This window comes from Topomyia yanbarensis, chromosome 2 (assembly GCF_030247195.1).
Source record: "Topomyia yanbarensis strain Yona2022 chromosome 2, ASM3024719v1, whole genome shotgun sequence".
NCBI lineage: Eukaryota > Metazoa > Arthropoda > Insecta > Diptera > Culicidae > Topomyia > Topomyia yanbarensis.
The window spans coordinates 382,001,793-382,028,671 of NC_080671.1; the positions used below are offsets into that span (position 1 = coordinate 382,001,793).

General features: G+C 36.6%; 3 protein-coding genes across 6 annotated transcripts in view; 2 read left to right on the top strand and 1 right to left on the bottom strand.

The window, feature by feature from the left end:
- The window catches only part of LOC131684679 (RNA-binding protein Musashi homolog Rbp6), a 126,554-nt gene extending 106,503 nt beyond the window's left edge, over positions 1-20,051 (top strand). For all 4 annotated transcript variants that reach the window (XM_058967758.1, XM_058967761.1, XM_058967760.1 and 1 more), the window contains one exon: positions 42-20,051. In XM_058967758.1, coding sequence (XP_058823741.1) covers positions 42-66 — 25 coding nt within the window. In that variant the 3' untranslated portion in view covers positions 67-20,051. The remainder of the gene's footprint in view (positions 1-41) is intronic.
- The window catches only part of LOC131684682 (uncharacterized), an 80,631-nt gene that overhangs the window by 38,118 nt on the left and 15,634 nt on the right, over positions 1-26,879 (bottom strand). The window contains exon 3 of the mRNA XM_058967763.1: positions 26,717-26,800. Within this exon, the coding sequence (XP_058823746.1) occupies positions 26,717-26,800 (84 nt within the window). The remainder of the gene's footprint in view (positions 1-26,716; positions 26,801-26,879) is intronic.
- LOC131684681 (glycine receptor subunit alpha-2-like) lies at positions 18,520-26,845 on the top strand. The gene is made up of 2 exons (XM_058967762.1): positions 18,520-21,966; positions 26,176-26,845. Exons 1-2 carry the CDS (start codon positions 21,693-21,695, stop codon positions 26,541-26,543), a joined length of 642 nt encoding a protein of 213 aa, XP_058823745.1. The 5' UTR covers positions 18,520-21,692; the 3' UTR covers positions 26,544-26,845.

Sequence of the window (26,879 nt, forward strand, 5' to 3'; positions counted from 1 at the left end):
TACTTTACACGATTTGTTTTCTTCCATCTCCGCCCTTGCAGATTATTTTCCGAAGCACACTGTTGAGCGCAACAATCGATGCTTACGGGAGAACAAAACTCCCTAGCAGTCCTAAAGGGGTTCGACGCAATCGACACAAGCGTGTTTGTGTGTATCTTGGTCATTCAATTCCCACTTTTATGATTGGTACGATTGTGATGCGTAACGCGTGATGTGTTTCCCACCGCTTAGGTCTATCAGCGGAAACAGCTAGTGTGATAGTGCATATAGTTGCGTTAGTGTGATACACTGTACTCCCGGAGTGTCCGATCGTGATTCGACGCGCCGAGGGGTTACTAGAATATGGATACTATTATTATAGTATTCAGAGCAGAGTGAATGACGGAAAGGGTCTTCATTGGCATCCTGAGACCTCGTACAAGACTGCCTTATTTTTTGACGTATAGATTGATGCATTCTACGGAATGTTGTAGCAGTAGGTAGTTTAGTAAGCTTGGGGTTAGATCATAAGCAGCGTATGGCGAATATTTTTTTTCGCATCGTTATAGCGCGGCGACCGACAGTATTCGATAGGTTTTACTTTAGTTAGATTTTTTTATTCATTGATTTACGTCGATCTTAATTTACCCATAAGTTTCCCTGAGGTAGAAACATAAGCGTCGAAAAGACGAGAGTGTGATTTTGGAAGTTGTTTAGTGATTGCTTTAATTGATAAGTGTTGCCATCCGTTCAAATGTTCTATCCGTCATAAAAGAATTTTAATTTTAGAGGATATCTAGAGAAAATTTTCAATAGGACGTAAGGAACAATGAGAGATTCTCTTTGAGGTCTTTCTCTTCTGTTCATTACTCGGCCATTTCAACATTTACTACTCTACTCTTTGCATAATATTGTAGTAAAAACCGTCGGCTTTCGATATGTACTGGAAAATTAGTACAAAGTGTTGTAATGACGTCGTAATAAACGAAAGAGAAAGTAAACAAAGAGAGGCTCTCAATGTTACTTACGTCCTATTGAAAATTTTCTCTAGATTATACATTTTTCTTTAACTTCCTCTTTGTTTGCGTGTAACATCTATGTTGATTCGAATCGTTTGCCCTATTTATGAACACACTTCGGAAATGCATTAAAATGTTTCTGCCCAACCGCCACCATACAACACCACACCTGTTTATTTGCGCAACTCGAAGGTTAAAAAAAGAACTGACAAAATAATTAGACGCTCGTAAATATCCATTTTTCGTTTCCAAGTTTCTGCACGTTTTTGTTTCAATTCATCTACTGGTATTTTAGTAATTTGATAGCTGCCATATTTTCCGTTCTCATCTGTGTATTATTATGTAAAGTAAGTCCGTACGATCGATCGCCAGCTTTCAGCATTGCATCGTGCAACCCATCCATTAGGAGCAAACTCGGTCAGAGTAGGCCGTCTTGGTTTGTGTAGACATTCCCGAAAGGAAGCGCAGGTGCCATTTGTTTCCTGTCTGTCATGGTATCGATTGCTTTTACGTTTAGTATTTTTGCTCAACCGTACGCCTCGCTCGGTTGCTGGTGACCAATGTCACATGCAACCAGCCGGTGGTTGGTAGTTAGTCCCAGAACACAACTGTGCTATTTTTTTTAAAAGTCGAAATTTTAGTTTTTACTTTTCCATTGGAATATAAGTTTGTGCGGGATTGCATTTTCGAGAAAAAAAACACTTGGAATAAAATACGTTAAAAATAGTAATATTTTGATTGTAGGTTTGAGTAGCGCATTTCTTTTTATTCGTATCTCTGTTTTGTAATAAATCAAATTAGTAACAGTAGTTTTTCGTCTCCCATTAAAACAGTTTCAATCAGTATCGGCTAAGAAGCATGATTTCTACTTTCCACAGATACATCTTTTGACGTTTAAACAATTTGTTGATGTACATTTTTAAAAGTTTTGAACAAATATAGTAGTTAGTGTATTTTAACTTGAAGTATTGATTGACTAATGCCCTCTGTATTATGACAATATCCACCGTTTTACTTTATGTTTTAACTATAGTAAATGTTCACAACTTAACCTAATATTGTTACTAGGAAGACAACGTGTGAAGCTAAATTGAACATATCCCATTAACTAAGCATATAAAAAAACTAATCTAACAAAAAATACAAATAATTGAAAAAGAGTTATATATTCTGAATTACTGAGATGAATAAAACCAACGTTCTTCCATAGGCAAGTAAAGTTCTTAAGTGATGTCAAAAATCAAATTAAAGTAAATCTATTGAAATTGTTAGTAAGAAACATACCAAGGAATTTGATCTAGTATCTTTTCTACACGCAAAAGGAGACGCAAAAGCGCGTGCTCGCTCAGTACGCGATGTGATTTTAAATTACACTTTAGCCAGTAAATATCAGGATACAAAACACACTAACTGCTAGTCGCAAGCCAAAGCCGGTAAAAAGTTTGATTAACAATGGACGCAGAAGTGCTGAGACGCGATAAAACACACCACAAAAGGCGCGTGCAAACTTATATTCTGTTTACATATTTAAACAAAAATAACAACAGCACAGTATCTACAAATTGTGAGTGAGAAATTTGGTGGGTTTTTAGGAGTGCACTCCGAATGCCAAATGCAATATTTTCCTCTCTTTCTAGTCTTTAAATGACGAAACGTGTGGTTGTGTTGTTATGGTGAATTGATTTCAGATTCTCCACAGACGTGTGATAAGGGGAACTGTTGTTACTGCTTGTTGATGTAGTAGAATTGCAATTATTCATACACACACAGGCTCAAGAAAAAAAAAGACAGTTGCGTGGACCAAACCAAATAAAAAACGCATAAGCAAGCGATACGAGACAGAACAATCCAAAGTAGCTGATTACTCAAGTCTTCTAAACAGAATTTAAAAAGGTACGACAACAAAACAAATACAAAACCAAACAAGAGCTTTTGTGGCAAGGGCAAATGTAGTACAGCCGATCATCACATTGTTTATAAAGAACAAATTATAATAGAAAGAGAAACTAAGGAAATTATCCCATCGAATTTTGAATTTTGCGGTTTTGATCAATTTTAAAGAGTAGTAAATACAATATCTGCTGATTGAGAGATAACACGTGTAAGTATAAAATAAAAAGAATTAAAGTTATATGTCAAATAAAACCAAGCTTAAAATAAATCTAATCTGTTAGATCTGTGGGCGCCATTCTCAATAGTAAAGCGACACAGGATTGAAACGAAAACAAATCTATTGAATGATGTGGTGAACAGTTAAAACCTAAAAACAACATTTTATCGCTTAGCCAATATATTGAACGGTGCAAATTTCTTCACCCTTCTATCACAAATGACACGATCAAATTTAGAGGCGAGGATGGGTGATAGGAGTAAAAGCGCTAAACCAAAGTGGATTCACAATTGGCAGCTTTTCTACTTACTTTATTTTAATCTTCACGAAGATAGGTAGAGACATAACATCAAACAATATTTCACTTTGCAAAGCACTACAATCTACAAACACAGAATGCAAACCACGATAGACTAACACATTCTGAACGAAAGATGGTAGACATATTGGGGAAGAAAAACTATATTTTAGCAAGTATGCGGCAACATAAATTGATAATAAAAAAAACGGTAACGTTCACATAAGCAATCATTTGTGACGAATGGTCGAAAAGCTTTTTACACTAATGTGAAACTATTCTAATGAAATTGCATAGACGATATTATTATATTTGCGAAGCAATACTTAAACTATTATTACGTTTAGTTCAAACTGACCCGCAAGAACACGAGTAAACGTTCTTCCCGCAATGGAATTTGTTCGACTGTCCTATGCGCAGCTATTGATGAAACAAATTGCTCAAATTTCATAATCGCGTGTAGCCAAACAATAACCTACTGGAGTACTACAGTCCCATTTTTGAGCATTTTGGAGGAGATGATAGTTTTCAGCTTGCGTGAGAATGCCTGTAGGGTTACACATCCTCCTTATTAAACAACATCTAATTTCAGTTACCCTTCATCCCATTTCCATTACTCGAATGCCATTATTCTGAAAACTATTTTTTGCATTTTGTAAGTTATAAGTTTTTTATATTATCTACTGAGCGGCAGGAAGTAAAAATCAGAAGAAAATGCTTCGTACAATCTCTTCAATTGTATTGTAGTGTTCAGGTCTGCTAATAACTTCAAGCGTAGAACTTGATCTCGAAGTTCTTCGGGCCCAAGAATTGTCAGAAAAAATCTCGCTCCGTACATCGGCTCGGTAGGTAAAATCGGTTGAAAGTAATTATAGAACACTACATATTGACTTCATCAAACTAAAAAAATGACAGTTCAGCGAGCTTGTTCATAGAGATTCGAACGAACTTAAAAGGGACTCGAAACCAGTCTTTTGTACTGTGTTTGGGGTTTACCAACCGTCCTAGTTTTAAAGGACATGTCCTTAATTTCGATAATGTTGGGAAGCGTCCTTAATTTTACTTCGAATGTCCTTAATTTTAGCCTCACTCCATGGTATATTTAAATTCTATTAAATCAAGATCGTTTAAGCGAATGAAACATTTCATTCGCCTTTTTAGTTGGTCACTTCCTTTCAGTTCTTTTGATTGGTTATGTTCAAATTAATGATTCAAAAGGATTGATTATTTTATTTGCCGAGTAAAGTTTCAAACTAAAATATGTTTCAACCACTGAACATTTTACTCAAAAATGAGTAAAATTTTATTATGCAATGTGGGATGCCACGCTCTAACCAATCGATTTTATATCTTTCACAGTTCTGTAGGACCCCCGGATTACAGAAAAAGCGCTGATCTGAATAAAAATATTGCAAATCTTTTCTAAAATCACTCAACCACTTTTTACTCAAAAATGTGTAATATTTATTAGTCTCGGTCAAGATTGAAGAGGCTGGATATTCGGGGCTCGAATCTAAGACAAGACTCGACAATTGACCATTGTATGAAATGCCTTAACCTCACAAATATGACAAGTGTTGGTCCTGTTGTTTACAGTTTGGACTTAACAAATTTGGATTTCATTAAAATAAGCTTAGTGCTAATAATTAATTCCCAACAAATTGTACCGCAAAACTACTTACCGATTCGAAGAACAGTAGAACTAATTGATAAACAAATAATTAGCTCACTTATTAGATCTTTCATATACTTTTTCCCACAGTAGAGAAAGGCACAATTTAATTGTAAGGCGTTCTAGAAAACATTTATACTTCTGAAAACATTATTCCCAATATATTATATATGCTTCCCAATGTAGATCTATGCCGCTGAAGGCGACAGTCTCTTGCAAGCAAACCAGTGATCCACGCGTAAAAAGCGATATAGCATAGCCAGATTTGGTGGCGGAATTGAAATAAAATTGGCAACGCTGGCAAAATGGAAACCAGAACAAACACCCCAGATGAACATTTTGTCAACTGTCATTTAGACGAGTTTTGATTTGAGCTAATAATAGGGGGCTGATTCAAGATGTCCTTAATTCGCTCTCCAGCCTATTTTGTAACCTGTGGTAGAAGAAAAAACTTTCTACGTCCATGTAAACAAGCTCTCCGAACTGTTAAAAATGTTGGGTTAAAAATTTTCATGCAATGTTGTATGGAAATGCTATACGGGTCTTGCGTGCAAACTTGGATACAATTAGAATTCACGTATACAAACCTTTATGCGATGGTGATTTTCAACGTCTTTTTATTTAAATGTTTACACATGTTTTTCGAGAATGTCGTTTTAGTTTTAATGTCTGTTCTCTGTGCTTCTACCTCAATCATTTTACTTCAAATTATCACAGTCCGAGGTTTAAGACGATAATTACGCATTAATAGAATTGACGGGTTTTACCACTGAGAACTGACATACAAGTCAAGTTTTGAACTTGTGTAAGAAATAAAACTGTCGCTTTGAAATGACAACAGCAATTAGCAACTTGCCACTGGTCGGCGCTTCGATCGGCCAGCAAACGCGATACGAGACTTGTGTGCAAACTTGGATACAATAGTGATTCACGCATGCGAACCTGTATACGATGGTAATTTTCAACGTATTTTCATATAAATGTTTACACAGGTTTTTCGGGAACGTTTGTTCTAGCTTATATGTCTGTTCTCTGTGGTTTTACGAAGCAGAATTGGTCTTTTCAACCTTAACTTTCCATAATTTTGCAAGTTTGCTCCCTCTAACGGCTAAAATCTTTATTTATTCGAGCGTCGCATGTTACCGGTCATTTGAAGGGCTAGATCCTCGCTTTGAGTAGCTAATCCCAGCTTTTAGTAAAGTGCCATTTACACGACGGATCGTCACCGGAACACATCAACGAAACGTCAAAATTTGTTACATGCAGCTTCTTCCCAAGTACAATGTAAGAATCGCTAGCAAAAGAGTGTTAACAAAGTGCAAAAATGCAAGAAGCTACTTCCTTGCATGTAGTGCAAGAAACAAAAAACGAATTTTACCTATGTATTAGGAATATAGAGCTTGTTTCGTTTTTGAGGTTGCTTATAAAATAATGTCATAGAAACATTCAAACAGATTTGTGGTGTAACTTCCTACTCAGCTCAACAAATCGGTTCTATGTCTGGTATGGAAAAGTAATCTTCAACAGACACCTCTTCTTGCTAGCTCGTGATAGTGTCGGGTTCTTACTGCAGTGGTTTCCCGCATAAATGTGTACCATATGCCAACCATTGCATCAATCGTTTCAAAACCATTTTCAATATGGTTGGTTCAACAATAGATTAACCATTGTCTGGTATAATATCGAACATAACCAGTGTCGTTTTTCCATACTCGACCATACAAACAACGGGTTGTTAAGAACAGTCACCATACCAAAATGTGCTGTTTTCCATATACATTTGGACAGCATACCATTCAAGAACCATACAGATTATGGTGGCATGCATATTTTAGATCTAGCGATGCATAAAAATATTAGGTGTAGAAAAATATGCCTTCCCTTTCACATTTCAATTCTATCGATTGATGCAATTTTATTTTGTTACACGCCATCTTCTGATGAGAAACTTCGTTGGCACTAAGTGGACTGTCGCTTTATCCAACTGAGCTATCGCCGTTATATTGCAAGACGAGGATTTTTAATCATGTTAAGCTCCAGGTTTTTGGAGAAGCGTAAACAGATATTCGTATAACAAAGCCCACCAGAGCAATATTAACCTCCTACGTAAAAGTACAATGTAGTATACAAATCTCTAATATAGGATACACGGAAGGTATTGGAAATGGTAACTAAAATAGTATGGTAAAATAATAGTTGAATTATAATGGTGGAATATATCAGTAGTATTCCCAATATGGTGTGTATTATATGAAAGGTTTGGAAATGGTTCCAAAGATATCTGGAATGGTATTTATTTATACGGGTTGTAGTAAGCCAACCTGCTAAACATAAACTTCCCAAAGCGCTCGCTTCATTCTTGCTATTTCTTGCTTGCAGTCCAACCTTTGTGGGACATATAACTGACCTGCTCAGGTCTGCTGTAAATATCGTCACCTGCCGAGACACAAACCGATCCATTGGTACTGACCATAATGACTTACATCTCTTTACAACTACCTTCGCAGAGTTTCTAATCCTTCTTGGCGATATATGTTTCTATTTAGCTACTAGCTGGTGCTGAGAGCTCCTCTGCGGCGGAATTTCTCCCGATACCGATGCCCATTTAGCTCTCAACCACTCGGACGGCAATGACATTTTTCTAGACAACGTTATTCCGATTGTCTCCGGCTTCGTGTTGTTCGTTCATTGTTCAATTCTTCTTACGCTGCTGTGTATAATATGATGTGTAACTAATCTCCTCACAATTGTTGCCAATATTGAAATTTGTCGAGACGTGAACCGATTCGGAGATGCCGACCAACTTGACTTGCTTCCCTTTACAACGACCCGCGCCAGATTTTTTGAACGACTTGTTTCTAGAGTCACCGAACTAAAACGACATTTTATGTGTCAAAACAGTTCCCAGTACAATTTTTTTCCCCTTTTTTGTTAACGATTAAGAGTGAGTCAATTTTCCTTTTTTTATGTTTTTAACGACATTCAATCAGCAAGGGACTGGAAAATGAAGTACATTTTTCAATATTAAAAGCCATAGTACTCAAGGGAGAGCAAGGGGTTGAAGGAAGAAAGTTTTAGAAAAGCGTGGAAAGGGTCATATGAACAAGCTTAGAGTTTACCGGCGACTTAACCCTTTGTCTGCTACCGCAGGAGTCAGGATCTTTTGGCAGTGGAAATGCGAATCATCTGAGTCTACGGCATGTCCGGACGAGCGTAAAGTAACTTGTTACTTCATGCTGTCGGTTCCGACAGCAGCGGTTCGTTAAGGTACTGCCTGATGGTTTGTATGAAAAGAGCACGTCAATCGTAAATACTAGACCGGCTCAAAAATTGACATTATTTCGGAACACCGCAAAATCGAATGGTGATTGGCTTCAGAAGCCTCAAGCCCAATATGAGCATTTTTGGTTGCTTCTGGTTTACTCACAAGAATTTAAAATTTGTGTTGGAAAATATTTGTAAAATCGGCAATGGAAAAAATACATTCTGTAAAAAATGCTAGCGTCATGTTGTGCATCTCAAAATTTTCAGATACATAGTTTAAGGTTTAAGGATCAACATTAACAAAGACTGTAAATTGATTCGACTTGTTGTAAAGAGGTATTCTAATATGTTGCCTATCTTTCTCGCACATGATAAGAATAGAATATTTAAAAAAATTCTATTGACCTACAAAGTAAAATAACTTTGTTCGTTAACCTCCAATCAATATGCACCCTTCAACAACGCTGTTCGTAATTGAACAAGCTACTCGATCAAAAGTTTTGAGGTACGCGAAGAAACTGGGATTTTTTCTTAGAATTTTGAGCTTTTATTTTCGATTTTTCATGTATATTACCATAGAAGCTTGAAAACTCTTATGAGTGAACTAGAGTATAGGAAAAATCTCATATTTAGCATATAGTTTGTGGAGCTAATTACCATTTGACAGCTAATAAATGTCCAGAACGTTAGAGGTTTTGATTGTTGATAGCAGTACTTAAGTAGTTATAAGCATTGCCTTTGCATAATATTGGCTATATATTAGCACTAACGTTGCAAGCAACGTAGTGTCAGGAACAGCCGAAATGTAGCATTATTGCCAGCTCTATATAGCTATATAAGTTGACATACCGCCTACTGGCTTGAAGGCTGTTTAAAGCATCTATGCTTTATATATGCATGTGGTGCAATTATAGAGCAAATATAAAGCCGTTATAAGCTTTGGTCGTTCTGTATCTCCTCCTTGCATTGGAATGCAATGTAAACCATTCGTATCGCTTGAGAACCAAATTTCGTTAAAGTTAAAAACAATATTTTATTTTTTCTGGTATTATATCAGAATATAGTGGCTTAACGGCTTTTTAAGGCTGCCCTATATGCATATCTAAAGCAGATATTAGGCTACGTTATAATGATTATTGGTATCTTGGTTTTCCTGTTCCACTATGCGTTTGTTTATTCGAATATTTTTTTCCATTTGCTATTGTAATTGCCGCTCTACTAAATATCCTTCTATTATTTCTCTCGGGATCTTTAGATAATATGTTTTTGGACGAAATATGAATGTTTCAACGTTTGACTATCAGGTAATGGCATTTGGGATAATTGAGTGAAATTCTTTTTTTCTCTGAACTACTGCACTGAACTGCGAAGCCTGGTTAAATAGGAGGTTAAATACATTGCTACAACTATGAAAGGGTTTACCATTGACAGGAGTTATGTCGTATAACATTTATATGACAAATAATTTGCATTTTCATTTCCTTCTACAATACTTATTCAAACAGTGCAAACGGAAGCCAGTCTGTGTTCTTTTTCGTTCGATTAATACGGTTATCTTTTTAATAATTTCGCACATTATATCAAGAATCATTAGCATATTATGCAGAGTTAGAGTCGTTTAAGGCAGTGAAAAAATAACAAGAGGCTCTTATTAATAATTAACCTGATAAGAACATTATATAAAGTTTTCTTAGTTTTTCAGTAGTTTTTGTTGAAGCGAGAAATTTTATTTCTGCAGGGTTTGCCTTGTCTGCAAAGATTATCGCGGAACAAATATAATTTGTTTCTTAACACTAGTCGAAAAGAATCTACGTATACGAACTACGGAGATATTATCAACATTAGACTAAAATTTGGTGAAAAATCTTAAAAGATTTCGTTTTATTCCTTCTAATTTTTGACGTCCTTGTACAATGTACGCGATTGTGGGGCTACCCACTTCTTCAAGTGAAATGAGCAAATTTCACCAAAAATCAAATTTCAGGAAAGATCAGTTTCCCTGCCAGATTTGAACACACAGCATGGGACTCTATCTGATCGATCCGAGGGAAGAGACGACTCGTGTTTGAAACACAACCCACATTTTGATCTCTGTTGTCATAACCTATTCTGGATAATGTTCGGAGGGACCTTTCAAAAACAGAAAGAAAAACTTATTGACAATACTTTATTTCTAGATTCGAATGAAATCACAAAAAAAAACTTTTTGACAAAGAAAAACTAACTATAGTTCTGACACTAAACCAGAGGACCCAAACAGTCTCGATCGCTGAAAGCATATTTACCAACTGGATCTATGTATAAACTTACATATAAATACACACGTACACCTGAAACATACTACATACACTTTGTCAGAATAAAAATGAATTTCAAATATTCGAGGTGGAATAAAAAGCGCACGCAAGGCGCAATAAAAACTGATAAGCAATAAACTTAGTTTTTATATCAAAAGACAAAACAATGTGACTAACGCAAAGGGTATGCATAATGACCACTACAAATGACAAACAAATAAAAACTTATAATTATACACTTAATTATACATTTAAGACTTAAAGAACGGAATAGAGCGTGTTATTGTCATTATTATGAGCGAACAAATAAACTGCAAAATGCTAATGAAAATATAAGAAAACACAAATAAAAAAAAGTATGGTACTTAGTCTGTTAAAACTTCCCGTCGGAAAGAAACAAAACGAGCAAAAGTGTTGTGGGCGTCTAGATTCGCTACCATTCCAATCTTACGCTAGGCTAAGCTTTGTATGGTGGGGCTGTACACGGTATGTCTAGGACATTGTTGGTCTGGTTCGAGCTCGCACCTGTGCGAATGGACAGATCCAGCTAGCTTGCGATGTATGACACGAGGCTATAAATAGTGCAAGCTTTCCGACTAGTATTCTTTACCACCATCATCATCTGACCCGAACATCAGCCAACTGTTACAGCCAAAAAAGACACTGAAGGGTTAAGGGTTGATTTGATGTGCGAATGTGTAGAAATGTGAACTGTGTAACAAAAAAGTTTGTGATGATTTATCAACCATACATATTACGGTACGGGTGTAGTGTGATCGAAATGCATTGATAGCTCCAGTCATATTTTACTGTTTAAATCTCTTTCCCGATCGGTAGTGGCTGCTCTTATGTATCTTTGGCTGGTCCAAGATAGTTAGCCATTGCTAGTTTTTACAGTTCGATCAATCAATAAATAAAAAGTAGAGCTCAAAACACGCACCCATTGGCTTCGATTGATCTATGCTCCCAAATATCCTACATTCTGTCAGTATTCGATTGGTTCCTTCAATAATACAGAAACAGGCGGCCGAACCGAAGTGATCCATGAGGTAATATGATAAGTTTTTTTCTTTTACGTACATCCTTTTGAGCGAGTGAACAGCAAAATCAAAACGCAACTTAGCAACCACATGATCTACTTTCCTGAATCACACTCTCCTATGATCTATTAGTCGTAGTGTTTTGAGGCAGTAGAATGCAGTAAGTAAAAGAATATACTATGCTACTTAAACGTTCTCAATTTGACGAACAATAGAATTCGTAGAAGTATAGCTAGACTGTTTCACGTATATACTGAAAAAAGTAATAAATACAAAACATATTGATAGAACCACACAAAAGTATTACTGACTATTTATATACATATACCTTAGAAACATAGCTATTATTATTAGTGCATCTGTTTGATTGCATATATATAAAAGCCACTTAGTATTGTAATTATTGCCGAATAATTTGGCAGCAAATAACAAATAAACCGAACAAAATGTGTTAAATAAAGATACATACTCGTATGTATGTAGTAGTGATAGAGCACACCACTATTTATTATGTAATGTAATACAGTAGTAGCAGTATGTATTTCTAACACCATTTCTCTATTGCTACCAAACTATTTGGATCTACCAGTTTGAGATGATCATACACATACCCGCACTCACACAAAAAACTGAATGCCGCCAGACATTTACACAAAAAACACTGAATCTTCACTTCACGCAACCCCCCTCCCTACTCACAAAAACCTCACAGACACATAGCTTGTGCGGCATCAGTTTGAAACGACCGAACTATTTTATACAAACATACTGCATATAAATAGTCAAACATTGTTCAAAGTCTCAATGTGCTGTAATTTGGCAGTAGAACCTAGTTAGATTAGTGTGTTGAACCATCACAGTTGACAGCAGTATCGTAGAATATACCAGTGAGTGTATTGTTACACGTCGTTTGAAATATCGTGTGTTGAATGAAAACCGCAACAGAAATATATATATATACATACGAAATAATGATTGCAAATAAAGACACAGTAGTAATAAACAAATACTGAAAACGTTGCAATAATTTCATTTCTCAATAGCTTCGATTTTAGTAGGTTGTATTTGTGTGAAACTATCCTGCTGCGATTTTTTGGATCTCTATATTTAGATTTGATTTTACTTAGTAGTTAGTAGTCACCACTTCAACTTAATATAGTTTAGCTAAGCTAGTGCACTTTTAGTCTAACAAGTATTTAACGATTAATTATCTGTGTGAGTGCTTTCTTTCCGACGATCCAGCAGAGTATTCTATTGCAAATCGTAATAATTCTGTGAAGATATTTTTGTTTTTTTTTGTTTTTAATAGAACGATCTGTTTGTCGATTCTTGGTAATCCTAGTCTGCTTTGAATAGTTTCGTTAGTTTACTGTTTAACGGATGAAAATTTGTTAAATCTACGGTTGATACTTGAAGTAACTAGAATATTAAAAAATCTTTTTTTTTATTTCAGAGTATTGCTTTTACTAAAGTTATAGACTACTCTGTATAAAAGATTTTTTAACCGTTACGACATCGTTGGGACAGCATTGTAATCGGAGAGATTTCTAGAGATTTTTTGTGAATTTTGTATTTTTCGAAGATTTTTAGTGATTGTTGTATATTTTTACCGTCACAGTTGATAAGATGAAAAACAAGTTTCAGTGAGGTGACTCAGATTTGGACAGTGACGTTATAGCAAACATGCGATTTTCACAGTCACCTAGAAATAATTAAAGGGGAACATTCGTAATATCTTCTGCTTTTCAAATGATAATAAGGGTTTTAACTATTGTACGGCAACCAAAACTTATTACTTTGGATTTACAAATAACAAATTTCTGTCAACTACATATCACCTTTCTTATTTTCATTATAGAGGTTTTAACCTTAGGATTGTTCGCCTCTCTTCGGGTTAGAGAAATCTCCTTTGGAAAAATATCTAACACTATGTGCGGCGTTGGGAATCGACCCCGGTGAGCTGCGTACAAGGCAATCGATTTACCAACTACGCTATGCCCGTCCCCCTACATAGCACCTAATTTCAAATACATCCATATTAATGAGCGAATCTGTAGTTTGGTAGAAACCGAAACCCATCACGTTAGAGTTCAGTTTGCTCACTACCTCCTTACAAAGAACATGAGTCTTGATTATTGTTTCAAGTGTTTTGTGGTTTTTAAAAGACGTAATTTTAGATTTCATAACGGCATCAATCATCAAATTTCGTCATCTACTTGAGATCCCCTTTACAATATTACCCATATTGATGATGATTTGCTGTACTTGGTGGTAAATGTAGCCGCCATCTTGGGCTTCCAAATTGTCAATCATAAAATTAATTTACGTTATTTACTGGCCGCTCTCTTTTAAATGACTGTATAACTTGCTCAGGCTCAAGCCACACAATAGACACCTAACACATTAAAACGCCTACTAGTCCCAATATTAAGATTTCTGACAGCTCATGTACAACCACAGATGCAAAGTCAAACCAAAGGAGTTTGGTTTGTTTGCCTCACGAAATACCTAACCTCAACCGGTTTTTGCAGTGCAATTTTTTTGTTTTCCTCGCGAAATAATTCGGCATCATTTCTTTTTTTAACAGGAGTAGATAGGTCAATAGATTTTCCAAGCTGCTAGATTCGTCTTATGTGCGAGTTGCAGATATAAGGAAACTAAAAGGACAGCGTTGTTCATTTGATAGGGTTCACATTGATGTCCAGAAAGAAAACTATACTAAGCGTCACACATACATTGCAATTGATAGTGGGTTTCAGTGTTATACGGTTACCAGAAGCCACCAGAAACCACGACTGCAGAATGGCGTCAATCATACACACTCAATTCAGCTCGGCAATTTCCCAACAGCTGTGCAATCAGCAAATTTTGAAACTGATATCTCATTAAAGATTTGTTAGCTGATTTTCTGTGAAATATTTGCCAAGTATCAGCTATGAAACGTCACTTTTACTGAGATCTCAGCCAAAAAATTGTTTACTGAGATCTCAGCTGTTGAGATTTCGGCAAAAGATGCGATAAAATCTGAGATTCGACAGATTCAGAATCAATGCACTTCCGTTTGATATGACACCTTTTACCTTGACTATGACCTTGCGACGGTCAAAACACGAATCGCAAGCTGCTCGAATGTGACTTGCTGGTATGTTGGCGTTGGCCTACATTTTTTGCGTTCACTCTTGGCAAAATTCTTTAGTGCTCTTCTCGACAAACTTATGATTAGTCCGTAAAAGCCAACTATCAAAATTCACTTCGAGTTGAAATTCCGGACAAACCGTTACTCACCAATCACAGATGTTGGTAATAAACAAAGGAGAAAAGTTTTCTTTTTCATTAACTGCTGTGAACTGTGGCCAGTAACGGTTTGTATGGAGTTTCCTTTCAAAGTAAATTTGACAGTTAGCTTTTAAGCCGTAATCATATATTTGGTGAGACTTGTAAACAATACTCTGAACTGCCATTCAGCCAATTTATATACAGCTGATACGAGTTTGAAACCTGCGCGAACGGTCTTAAGTTAGTTACTCTTCGAGTGGCGCACCATGTTGTTTCAAATGATACCCATTATAATAATGATTTTCAGCGTTTTGTAATAACCGGAGGCTGCCGTTTTGGATTTCAAAAAGGCGTCAATCTTAAATTTCCGTCCTCAGCTGATCACCCTATTTTAAATAACATATATATTGGTGAAAGTTTGCTGTATTTATTTTATGATAATAATCTTTGGATTTGACGTTGACGTTTGGCGTCAATCATCGATATCCGTTATCTACTGACCTTACAATTGACACCCATATTGATGAAGTTGTTCAATATTTTGTGGTAACCGGAATCCACAATTTGAATTTAAAAATAGCGTCACTCATCAATATCCGTCTGCCAAACGAAAACCATGTTTGAACGTTTCTATTGTTTCGTGGTTCCTGGAAATCACTATCTTGTGGATTGAACTGGGGTCAATTATCAATGTGTTTCATCTACTGATCGCATCCTTTCAAATGATACCCATTTTGACGAAGGTTTTCACTGTTTTGTGGAAGCCGGAAGCTTTGAATTTCAAAATGGTCTGAAACAACAATTTCGTAATTTATTTACCACTCCCGCTCAATTGACATTCATATCCATTAATGATTTACGATCTGAGTACACCGAAAATTGCTATATAAATGCTCAACCTTCTAAGCTGAAGAACGATTTTCAATTCATGTTCTACAAAAATGTGAACAAGCCACATACTTTTACATTACATTTTATCTTAAATGTCAGAGGATGTAAAATTTTATTATGCGATAACCGAAAGTATTTTACGTCAAATGTAATTTCCATATTATCTAAGTGTCTAGAAAACATAGTAGTACATACCTCTTCCCACCAATGATTTTAGTGATCGTCTAGGTGCCGATCATGCATCAGTTGCAAAATAATCCGAATCCTTCCAATATGTTTACACAGACGATTTTAATGACACCAGCTCGATGAATGATTACACTCTAAGGTTATGAATCGTTGGTCGAATAATTAAATGGTATCCAAAAGCATTTATATTTGGTTATGACAAGTTCTACAATGTTTATGTGCATAAAAAGCGATAATTTTTTTTGAAGATATTTATCACAGTAGGCTATAGAAATTCTAACTTTTAAACGAAAAGAAATAGCGTAGGAGTATCTGTGAGAAAGTTGTAAAGGATTTTGTAAAATATTTCCATAAATTCTGCTGAAGACATCTTTTATCTGTCGTTTAGTTATCGATTTATGGGACGTTTTCTATGATGAACTCCCTTTAAGTCTAACATTTTTGTTTCTGATATTTCGCAATTCAATATCAATTCTTCAAAAGGGCTAATGAGATTTTTATAAACGAACTTATTTCGCTCATTACTCCGCTGTCGAGTCGAATTTCATGAAAGATACACATGAATCAACATCTTCACCCTTGGTAGAATATATTTCAAATGTCTTCTGGGTTGAAAATATAACAAATTAAGAGCAAAACAAAAGTTTGTTTACAAATCTTATTAGCCCTATTCTAATGTTGATATAGAATTACAATATTCAGAAACATTTTTTATTTTGACAAAATACACAACTTTGCCGAAAAGACTAAATCGATGTGGCTTGCTTGAAAAGAGTTCTGGCAGGTTTATTGTTTATTTTATTCAGTTTTTGGACCTGTGTACCTTTATTATGGGGAAAAACTATAAAATATCATATTATTCTGAAAGTGCTGGATACCCTGAGACTAAAATTTACACAATAAACCTGGTCGAGATGGTACACCATCTGTTAGAAAATCATTCAATATTAGTATAAACCATACGGCAGACGCGCTAGTACACTGAGTGCGCGCCACTCAGAAAATCAAGCGAAAGCGTCTTTGAACACCAATGTCTACTCGTTCACTGAGCTTATCACGTGACTTCAGGAAGGTTAGACGCAGAGCTTTCAAATTCTGAACGGGTGCTTACGGACAAACGTATTTATCAATGCCATTTTGATAATTTTGACAGCTGCCGAAATCCTGACGAATTCCTGCTGGCTGCCTGATTTTCTTCCATGCGGGAATGGTTAAATTTAACTATAAGAGTATTTCATTTCAAATGTTGACAAAATTATTGTTATTGGGAGTTGACAGCTGAGCATATCATGTAGTAGTTGAGATGTAAGGATTTGTTAAAATATTAATAATAATATTTCGTTTGCTATATTAATTATGGCATTCGAGCCCCGTGAAACGTAAACATTCACATTATCAAAGAGCACAAACAAAGGTTGGCACATCGTGTTTCGATTTCCTTTTCCTACCCTCATTTTCTATTGAAAAATTATGACAACCTTCCTCAAGCACAGAGAAAATGTTTCCACCTTTCTGCATCGTATATCAATTCAGCTATCGAATTGTCAAATTCAACTATCGAATCGTCAATTTATTCATGCTTCAGAGAAGTAGTTCGACATAGATCTTTCATTAGTGGCTAAATCGTAAATGTAAACAAACTGAGTTTTTACTATTATGACATTATGCGACTAAAATATTAGAAGCAGAGCTGCAATTTTTCAACAGGTTGTTTTGAACTTGAAGGAAGAATAAATCTCAAATCATACGCTACTATGTTCAATCTGCAGTTTTTCGTTTAGGCCCTTCTTTTCAAATGGAATAACTTCCATTTTTAGACAGAACAGGGGCGAATGTTTATTTTCCTCCAAATTATTTTGTAAATAGCTGTTCTATTATATAAATTATAAATACTATCTACTATGATCCTGTCTACTCGGTGGTACACAAACATTCGAATATTTCGCCCATTTGCTGAGCCCTATTAGAAATATCCTGTCAAGCTCGCCCATTTACCCAGCCCAACCTAGCAAGATAGAGTCAGTTTAGCCCATTTACCGCGCCCTTCTGAAAATCGTGTTCACGGTCCTTCCGCAAACCGCGATATCTGAAGGGCGAAATAACGAGTTTCTACCAAATAAAAAAATATTGAAAGCAAATTCTTTGTTATATTGTTAAAAGTTTTAACCATAGATGCTTTAGGAAAAACACCATAAAATAATTTTTACCTACAATAAAAGCTACATTTAGAAAAGCATCGTCGAATATTCAAACTGGGTTTTCTCCTTTTCGAGTACATTGCGACTTAGGTCCAAATGAAAGATCTGTGTCGAGTTATACTTATAAGCCTTTCTATTCCCGTTAAAAAAGAAATGGTGCTGAATTACTTCGTGTGCGAAATAAGACATTTCAATATCAATTCTTCAAAAGGGCTAATGAGATTTTTGTAAACAAACTTATTTCGCTCATTATTCCGCTGTCGAGTTGAATTTCATGAAAGATACACATGAATCAACATCTTTACCCTTTGTAGAATCGATTTCAAATGTCTTTTGTGTTGAAATTATAACAAATTAAGATAAATCAGCAAAACAAATGTTTGTTTACAAATCTTATTAGCCCTATTCAAATGTTGATATGGATTTGTTTACTTCAAAAACCTTTTCAGGTGATGAAAACAAACACTTTTGGTTTGACTTTGCATCTGTGGTTGCAAATGAGCTGTCAGACATCTTACTACAGAGAGATATGTATTACTGGGAAATGTTATTTTGAAAAAAAAACAAACTTTTGAGCTGTCACATTTTAATCAAAAGATGGAAAATACTCTAAATGGTTTACAGCCTAAGTACTAGCCCAAAACTAGGCCGTAATACCTTAAAGGTAATATGAAAAAAAAAATCTCTAATAGCAACATTGTTAATACTAAAACGGTCCCAACAAAAATTCCTTTAACGGCAACAACAGCACATTCAAATCCTCTCTGCGTCGCACTTATGTATCATCAATTTGTATGCAATAAGTATTACGCGTCGGATTTTCATAAAGTGTGTAGCAATTCTCTTGTCATCGTATTGAATATCGAGCAAAGCGACTGCATAAAACCTGAACAGTCCATCTCGTCATGTACGGAAAGCAAGATTTACGGTTTAGATCCACGTATTCGAACCGAGGGTCTGGATCTAAGCACCAAGTCTGGACCTGGTTCAAGTTCGGACCTGGTAAAGGGAAAAGGGGATAGGTTAAATCCGAGAACTGGTTGGGATGCGGGAACCGCTCCGGATCCACGAACTTGCACTGATCTAGACTGAGATCCGCTATTCCGACCGGTTTCTCCCACTATTAGAGCAGTAATCCGCCAGGTTGGTTTGACTCGATAGTAGTACTATCATAGAAATCGACCGAATTATCCGACATATGAACAGAGCCGAGATTGTCACGTACTGGAAAACTGTTTGGTTGCGTGATACCGAAATTCTTCATGCCACCGTTTATTACTCTTGCGGTAATAAATGTTTAGTACCGCAAAGCGCATATAATAGAAACGTACCCGTCGGATTTTGGGTGTAGTTTGCATATAATGGATGTTCCAAAAAGTTATATTTTTATTATAATCTACAACAAAATTTACCATTTTTGATAATACTACAGTATTTTTCATTTCAAAGCTTCGAAAATATCACTGAAACTCTTTCAATCTTAATCGAATCGCACAAAAAATCCGAAATCGCTTTTTGTATTTCCCACAAGTTTTCTATTTTTAACGATAAATGCCTCTGATAGTAAAATGTAGTGGTAGTGTTCGCTACGTTTTAATACAAGCATAAAAAACATGTAAAATGTTTTATACCCATTAGATAGAATGTCATTCTATTACTGTTATTACCTCCCTTTGACTTTTCCAATTATTAAATTGCGTATCAACCGGAATCAATATCATGAATCCGATACAGACCAATAACAAAATCCTGTTTACCTGGTCGTTTTAATGAATTCATCAAATATTAAATAGGATTTGCAAAAATCGACAGACAGATCACTCCCTGCAAGCATACGATGTAGGCCATGCGAGCCAGATTACGACAATACTACAACCACATCTAACACCACATAAACTTATCCCCTCTCGACTAATCCACCTAGATGACGACGTTGGCATATCACGAATAAATCATATAAGCAAACTTTTACGTCCCTTGCCCTAACAGTATGTACTTTTATGTATCTGTAATGCCAACTAACAGTACCAAACTGGAAACTTGCGCGCATGACTTAATACGATTCGATACAATAACATAATGATATTCAACATGAAACGAAATTATCGAAGTACAACTACCATACCGCTAGGGATATATGCAGTTGTACTTCAGCAAAGTGACTCAACTGTTCAGCAAACACATGTAAGCTTAGATTTTAATGTGTAAACAAGTAGTATTATTATGTCTTTATGATCGACACGAAATACAGCCGTTTTGTAGAAGTAGATGCAAATGTGATGTAACCTGTAGTGTTGCTACTATGAAAGTAATAACAGAATTTTCAAAATAAACAGTAGACATGTACTATTATCGGTTTAGTAATAATCCAAAAAAAAAAAAAAACTATGAATAGCTCTCTCTCATTACGTGTAAGCAATTTTATCGAATAATTATTTTAATATGTAATGATCACCTTGAGATTATTTTTAACCATATATTTCTTTACACCGTAGATTTGCTTCCAGTAATTGTCAGTAGACTGTATTTTATTTTCCACGTTTTCGAAACACAACGTTTCGTCCATTATCTAACAAATATTTCTTGTCGCCCGTCGTAGCTAGCTCCCAGATACCAGACAGTATTGATTGTAACTGGATGTAACAAGTTTCTCAATCCCACGTAATGTAAACAATGTAGGAAGCCTGTGTAGATTTTGCGTTATTGCTAATATTTACGTAAAATATCGCAAATAAATAGTTCGAAATATGAATACTCGAGAAACAAAACAACAACAACAAAAAAACAATAATTACAGGAACTCAATATTCACATAAAATGTTTGAAGTTGAAATAAAGTATTGGTAGATAACAAAAAACAAAATAAGTAGTTAGTTATTTCCTCCCGCTTATCGTACACTCTCGTGCATACATTCATGTACATTCTATCTAGAACATCTTTCGCGTCCATCTTGTTTTTGAGTATTGTTTTAAGCATCACTCGCACTGTTTGTGTTTTACATTTTATTTGTAACTATTCATCTACCTGTAGCTTGCAACGTTCTGTAATGTACCATGTTATCATGTAAGTATAAGAGTTTTATACTACTGTAGATCTTAGTCCTAATTCTTAAAGAACTGACAATTTCCTTTATTGTTTCGATGTATTTTTTTTTAGAAAAAACAGATACTAACATTTTTGTACATTTCTGTTATTGTAGATAACGAAACGCACATTGCTGATTGAAGCGGATGCATGTTTAGCATTTCTAGAATCACCGTATACGAATCAAATATGGCAACCAACGACAACTGTTTTTTTCTGTTATTCTATCTAACCTCTTATGCATTCATAGCTAATCGAAACAATTGGAAAATCTTAACTGACAACTGTTTTACTTTTTTTGTTTGTATCTCAAATTTCGCGACACAATTTCGGCAGTATCTCACACAGTGCAGGATCTTGTATTCATCTGGAACATGACCGATCCGCTAGTGGTGAATCCGGAGATTGAACTGCCCCAGCTGGACGTTAGCAACAACTATACCACGGACTGTACGATCGAGTACTCGACGGGGAATTTCACCTGCCTGGCAGTGGTGTTTAATCTGCGGCGCCGACTGGGTTACCATCTGTTCCACACGTACATCCCGTCTGCGCTGATCGTGGTCATGTCGTGGATATCGTTTTGGATCAAACCGGAGGCTATTCCGGCACGGGTTACACTCGGTGTAACTTCACTGCTGACACTGGGTAAGCATTACTTTCGGTTCAAACAGTTGTCTGTACGCGTTGTTCTATTTTCCTATGCTGGTTCTTAAGAAGCTTACGAATTTGACAAAACATTGTACAGAAACATTCGTATCACGTTGCATTTGGCGGTTTGCATCGGATTCCAAAAATAGGAGGGTTATGCCAGGAATATAACCAAAGTGAAGTGGAGTACATGAGGGCGTTATCTTTTTGTTTCGTTTACTGAATGCGGCCGTAGGCCTGTTAAATATTATACAATTGATAAAAAGTAAAAACAGTAATCGAGTATCCGTCTTATCTTGTGCGCGTTATATGCTGTTGCGCGAGGTGTTCCTTTTTCACAATTTGTAAATATCTACTGCGTCACCTACACCTGCAGATTAGGGGTCAATCAGTCTATCTTTTCTCACATTGTCGTACACACTCGAAACGTCATTGCTACTGTTGCTTTGGTACATACAATCGGATGTTTTTGCCTGCATTTTATCGTTGTGAATCACGATTGTGTATCCATTTTCTTTAGTATTTGACATTTCTTTGGATTCCACTTTTTTAATACCCAACATATACCAACGCTGTTGGAGAAGGCTGCTGGACCCATTCATAATTTATTGAGTATTGTTTAGTTTTTTAGCTAGGTAGTTTTCCATATTTTATCGTATTAATACAGCACTGGCACTTCGTGATCTGAACTGCGTACGTTCATAATATGGTCTGATTGTGGATCATGCCATCAAGTGTGTCTCGAACGGTCAGGTAGGAAGGAATAGATTGTATCAACCGCGTTCAGATACCGCGAACTTCTTTATGGACGGGCGAATGAGCTTTAAGGTTGAAGCCCTAAATAAATAAACTGATTTAGGAATACATGGAAAGAAGTTTTTCCACGTACAATTCGTATCGCATTTAACCACGCCAAATTTTTTTCGGAATATGAGCTAAGTACAGAAGTCCGCGGAGCCAGATCATGCGATCACGCTACGATTTTGGCTTCATCAATATTTACGAGGATTGACTCTAACAACATTCGACGACGTGTTGTATGTTGTATTGCAGAGTAAAGCCCTCTGTCTCGGTTAAACTGTTGAAAATTATCGGTACTGGATTGCGTGGATGGTGGAACTGTATATAGGAGATTTCCGTTAGCATCAGCTTAATCATGCTGTTACAGTTCACCTCACGAACTGTAGGTCGAATGTGACTTTGTTCAAAGTCAATCACAATGCTAATTACCCATAATAAAGTAACATTCTTCATCTGTAGAATCCTTATTTCCACTTCACAGAATGAGTAACAATACTTTACTGTTTGTCGTTTTGTGCAGTGAATACACAACACAGCGGTTTCTAAGCCGTTAGTCACAATGGAGTTTTTACTTTGAATGTGACGTTTGATCTATTGAACTTGTTTGTTTTTGTCTATTTTTGTCTTATGCTAACTTAAACTTTCAAAATTTTACACTTATTTTAGAAACCTGAGAAAATTTCCCACAGAACAAGTCCTAATATGTTTCAGCGAATGGAATTCAGTATTCTTTTCATAAATTCGGAATCAGAATATATTGACTCAAATGACACGTTCCCCCTATGTAGTCGGGGATTTGTGCCTTGCTGTGTCTTCTCATAATTTACTGAGCGGTAGAAAAAGGAGAAGGAAGAGGGAGGAAGTAGAATTAGAGGGGTGGGACAAATATCAGCACAAAAACAAACAGCAGCTAAGTTAACCTCACAGCAGCTCAAATCTCCTGCGAGAAAGCCTAAAGCTCTTTACCGAATTGTGGATAAAGTACTTTAGAATATCTCTGAGTTGTAATGGTCCAGACAAAATGTCTATGTAAGGACAGACGAAAACTCGCAATTCCACTATTACTGGGCAGTTGCATATCAGATGATACAAGGTTTCGTAATCTGATTCACAAAGATCCCATGAAAATGACTCAGCACGCTGAATAGTTGCCATGTGATAATTGAGTTTGTAGTGGCCGGTTCAAGCCTTGGTCAGCATATCGCAGTAGAGTTTCGAAAAATGCTGGAGATGTTTCGAAATCACTGGGCACAGTTGTTCTAGAAACGCCTTTGTTTGGGGACACGTTCGTAGATTTCTCCAAGAATTGTGGTGCCCAGGACCGTATTTTTCTCTTCTCAAACTTGTCGAAATTGGCAGGGAGGGCTCAGGACCAACACAGTCAATCGCTGCACCTGAATGTCCGGGCACCCATACAAGGTAGATAGTATTGTTAATGCTTTGGGCTCGGCATGCGATTACTAGCTTGGTCCGTGATTTGTCTGATCTAAGGGCCTTGATTGCAGCCTGGATATCGGAGCAGAAATTTATAAATTTGCCAGACAAGATCTGTGGAAGGCCCGATTACACTTCTTACATAATCGCGAAGATTTCTGCTTGGAATAGAGTACAGCGTCTACCTAACGAGTGAGACTGTTCCAATCTAATTTCACGATAGTAGATACTAGCACCAGCACGTCCTTGATCAGAGAACCATCAGTGTAACAGGCCACGTACGTTTGTTGTTGTCTCCTTGTCTCTTTAATCTGCATACAGTAGCTCAGAAACAAAGAACGAACTGCAAGAGACGAACCCCGGTTGTTATTTGCTTCTTCGTGAATAGAATCATTGACGTTTTGTTTGGATCAACTGATAATTTAACTTGTCGACACCACCGATCGACACCTCTTAATGCTTGTTGCATTGAGTCAAAGATCGTTCCGATGCAAAGTCCCGTAATTAGTATTTGGTAATCGTCAGAAAACCAGTAGGTTGGAAATTCAAACTCACTAAGTTTCCTCAGTGACCAGGTGGCAGATCGCCACCCTGATGACAGTCGCAAATGCTCAACTTCCTTCAAAGAATGCGGTTGCTAAGCATTGCGTTTATCCAATCCAAGATACATACAGATACTCCATGACCACGCGTCGCTTCCAGAATCCAGAATAGACTGGAGAGACTTTTTCACAAGCACCCTCAATATCTAGGAATAAACTCAAACTAAATTGCTGGAGCGAGGAGGCCTTTTTAATGTTGTAAACAACATCGTTAAGCAAAGTGATCGTGAATTTCCCACACTGATATGCAGGTTGCATTTTGTGCAATGGATATTAAACTAAACTGACGTTCCTGATGTGATGATAGATTATCCGTTCCAAAACTTTTAGAAGAAAAGAACATTCTTGTCTTCTTTATAGCTTGAGCGGTCCTCTTTGGAAATAAATATAACAATTATTTCTCGCCATGCTTTCGAGATATACCCGGTGGCAAGACTGGAAAGCATAATCTTTCCAAGTCATGTTTGAAAATAGATCCAACATCAATGGAAAGATTTTTTTTCTAGGCGATTCGGAGGGGGGGGGGTTAATATTGGATCTCGTGCACGTGACTTTCTATTGCGTGCAGACCTTCTTTCGCGGCACGGAAAAATTTGTTTGATCGCCTATCACTCTGGGGGTCCCTTACTTTTCAGGTCTTTCACGTCAAGGTCTTTATCATTAAAGTTTTTGGCAACCATTTGTAGTTCAGGTATTGGTATAGGAAACTTTGCTTTGGATTGGTTTGTCGTAGATGAGTAAGCAATCGGCTGAGATGCATTCTCCTCTCTATCTTACGTGCAAGGTTGTTCATGGAGTGGTCTCTGATTATTGCGTAGCGTGGTTAAATTATAGTTCCGTGAGTTTTGAGTAGTATAGTTGTAGTTGTCGGAACCGACAGCATAGAGTACAAAATTACTTTACGCTCGTCCAGGATATGCCGCAGACTCAGGTGATTCGCATTTCAAAATGCCAAAATATCCTTACTCCTGCGGTAGCAGACAAAAGGTTAAAGTCGCCGGGAAACTCTAAGATTGCTCATATGACCCTACTTCACGCTTTTCTAAACTTTCTTCCTTCAACTCCTTGCTCTCCCTTGAGTACTATGGCCTAATATTGAAAAATATTTCACACCTTCCAATCCCTTGCTAATTAAATGTTGTTAAAATATAAAAAGGAAAATTGACACAGTCTTAGTCGGTAATAAACAAGGGAAAACAATTTGCTTCAATGCTTTGAATAAATTTACAGAATTATTTCATTCAAACTGTTGATCATATTCAGTGTCAAGCTTTGGAAGTAAGTCAAATGCTTGAATCAAATGTAATAATTACTATTATCTATGTCTAAATACTATTCTTTAACTGTCTTTTCACTCTCTTCCCGGCAGCTACCCAAAACACACAATCCCAGCAATCGCTTCCGCCCGTTTCGTACGTGAAGGCTATCGACGTCTGGATGTCATCCTGTTCGGTTTTCGTGTTTCTTTCCCTGATGGAATTTGCCGTAGTCAACAACTATATGGGACCGGTGGCAACCAAGGTGATGAAGGGCTACTCGGACGAGGACCTGACGGAAGCGATCGACTTCAACAACAAGAACGGTTTCAACAAAGCGCATCGAACGTCCGATCTGCCACAGTACGATACGTTCTGTCACGGTCGGGAGACGGCACTGTGCATCGATAAATTTTCCCGTTTTTTCTTCCCGTTTTCATTCTTTATACTGAACGTCACCTATTGGACGACCTTTCTGTAGAGACCACGAGGGAGATCCGTCGCTTTGCTATTACTAGGATAAACAGTTTAGGTCTAAGAAGCCCCAGTGCATGTTACTGTAATGCTTTAGCTCTCGTATGTTGAATCTTATTTTGCGACCGAAATAAAGCACTCATAGAATAATATAATTTGAAAGTAAGGTGAAAAACTTACGGCTGGATTTTTCTTCATACTGGTAAAAGTGAAACCACGCGGGTCTGAATAGGGTGAGCGAGCCATGCCCCGCGTTGGTGCCATCTAAAACAAACATTTAAAGTGATAATAAAGATGATCTGTTCAGGACATTTCATTCTAGTTATTGTATTGTGAATGCCTA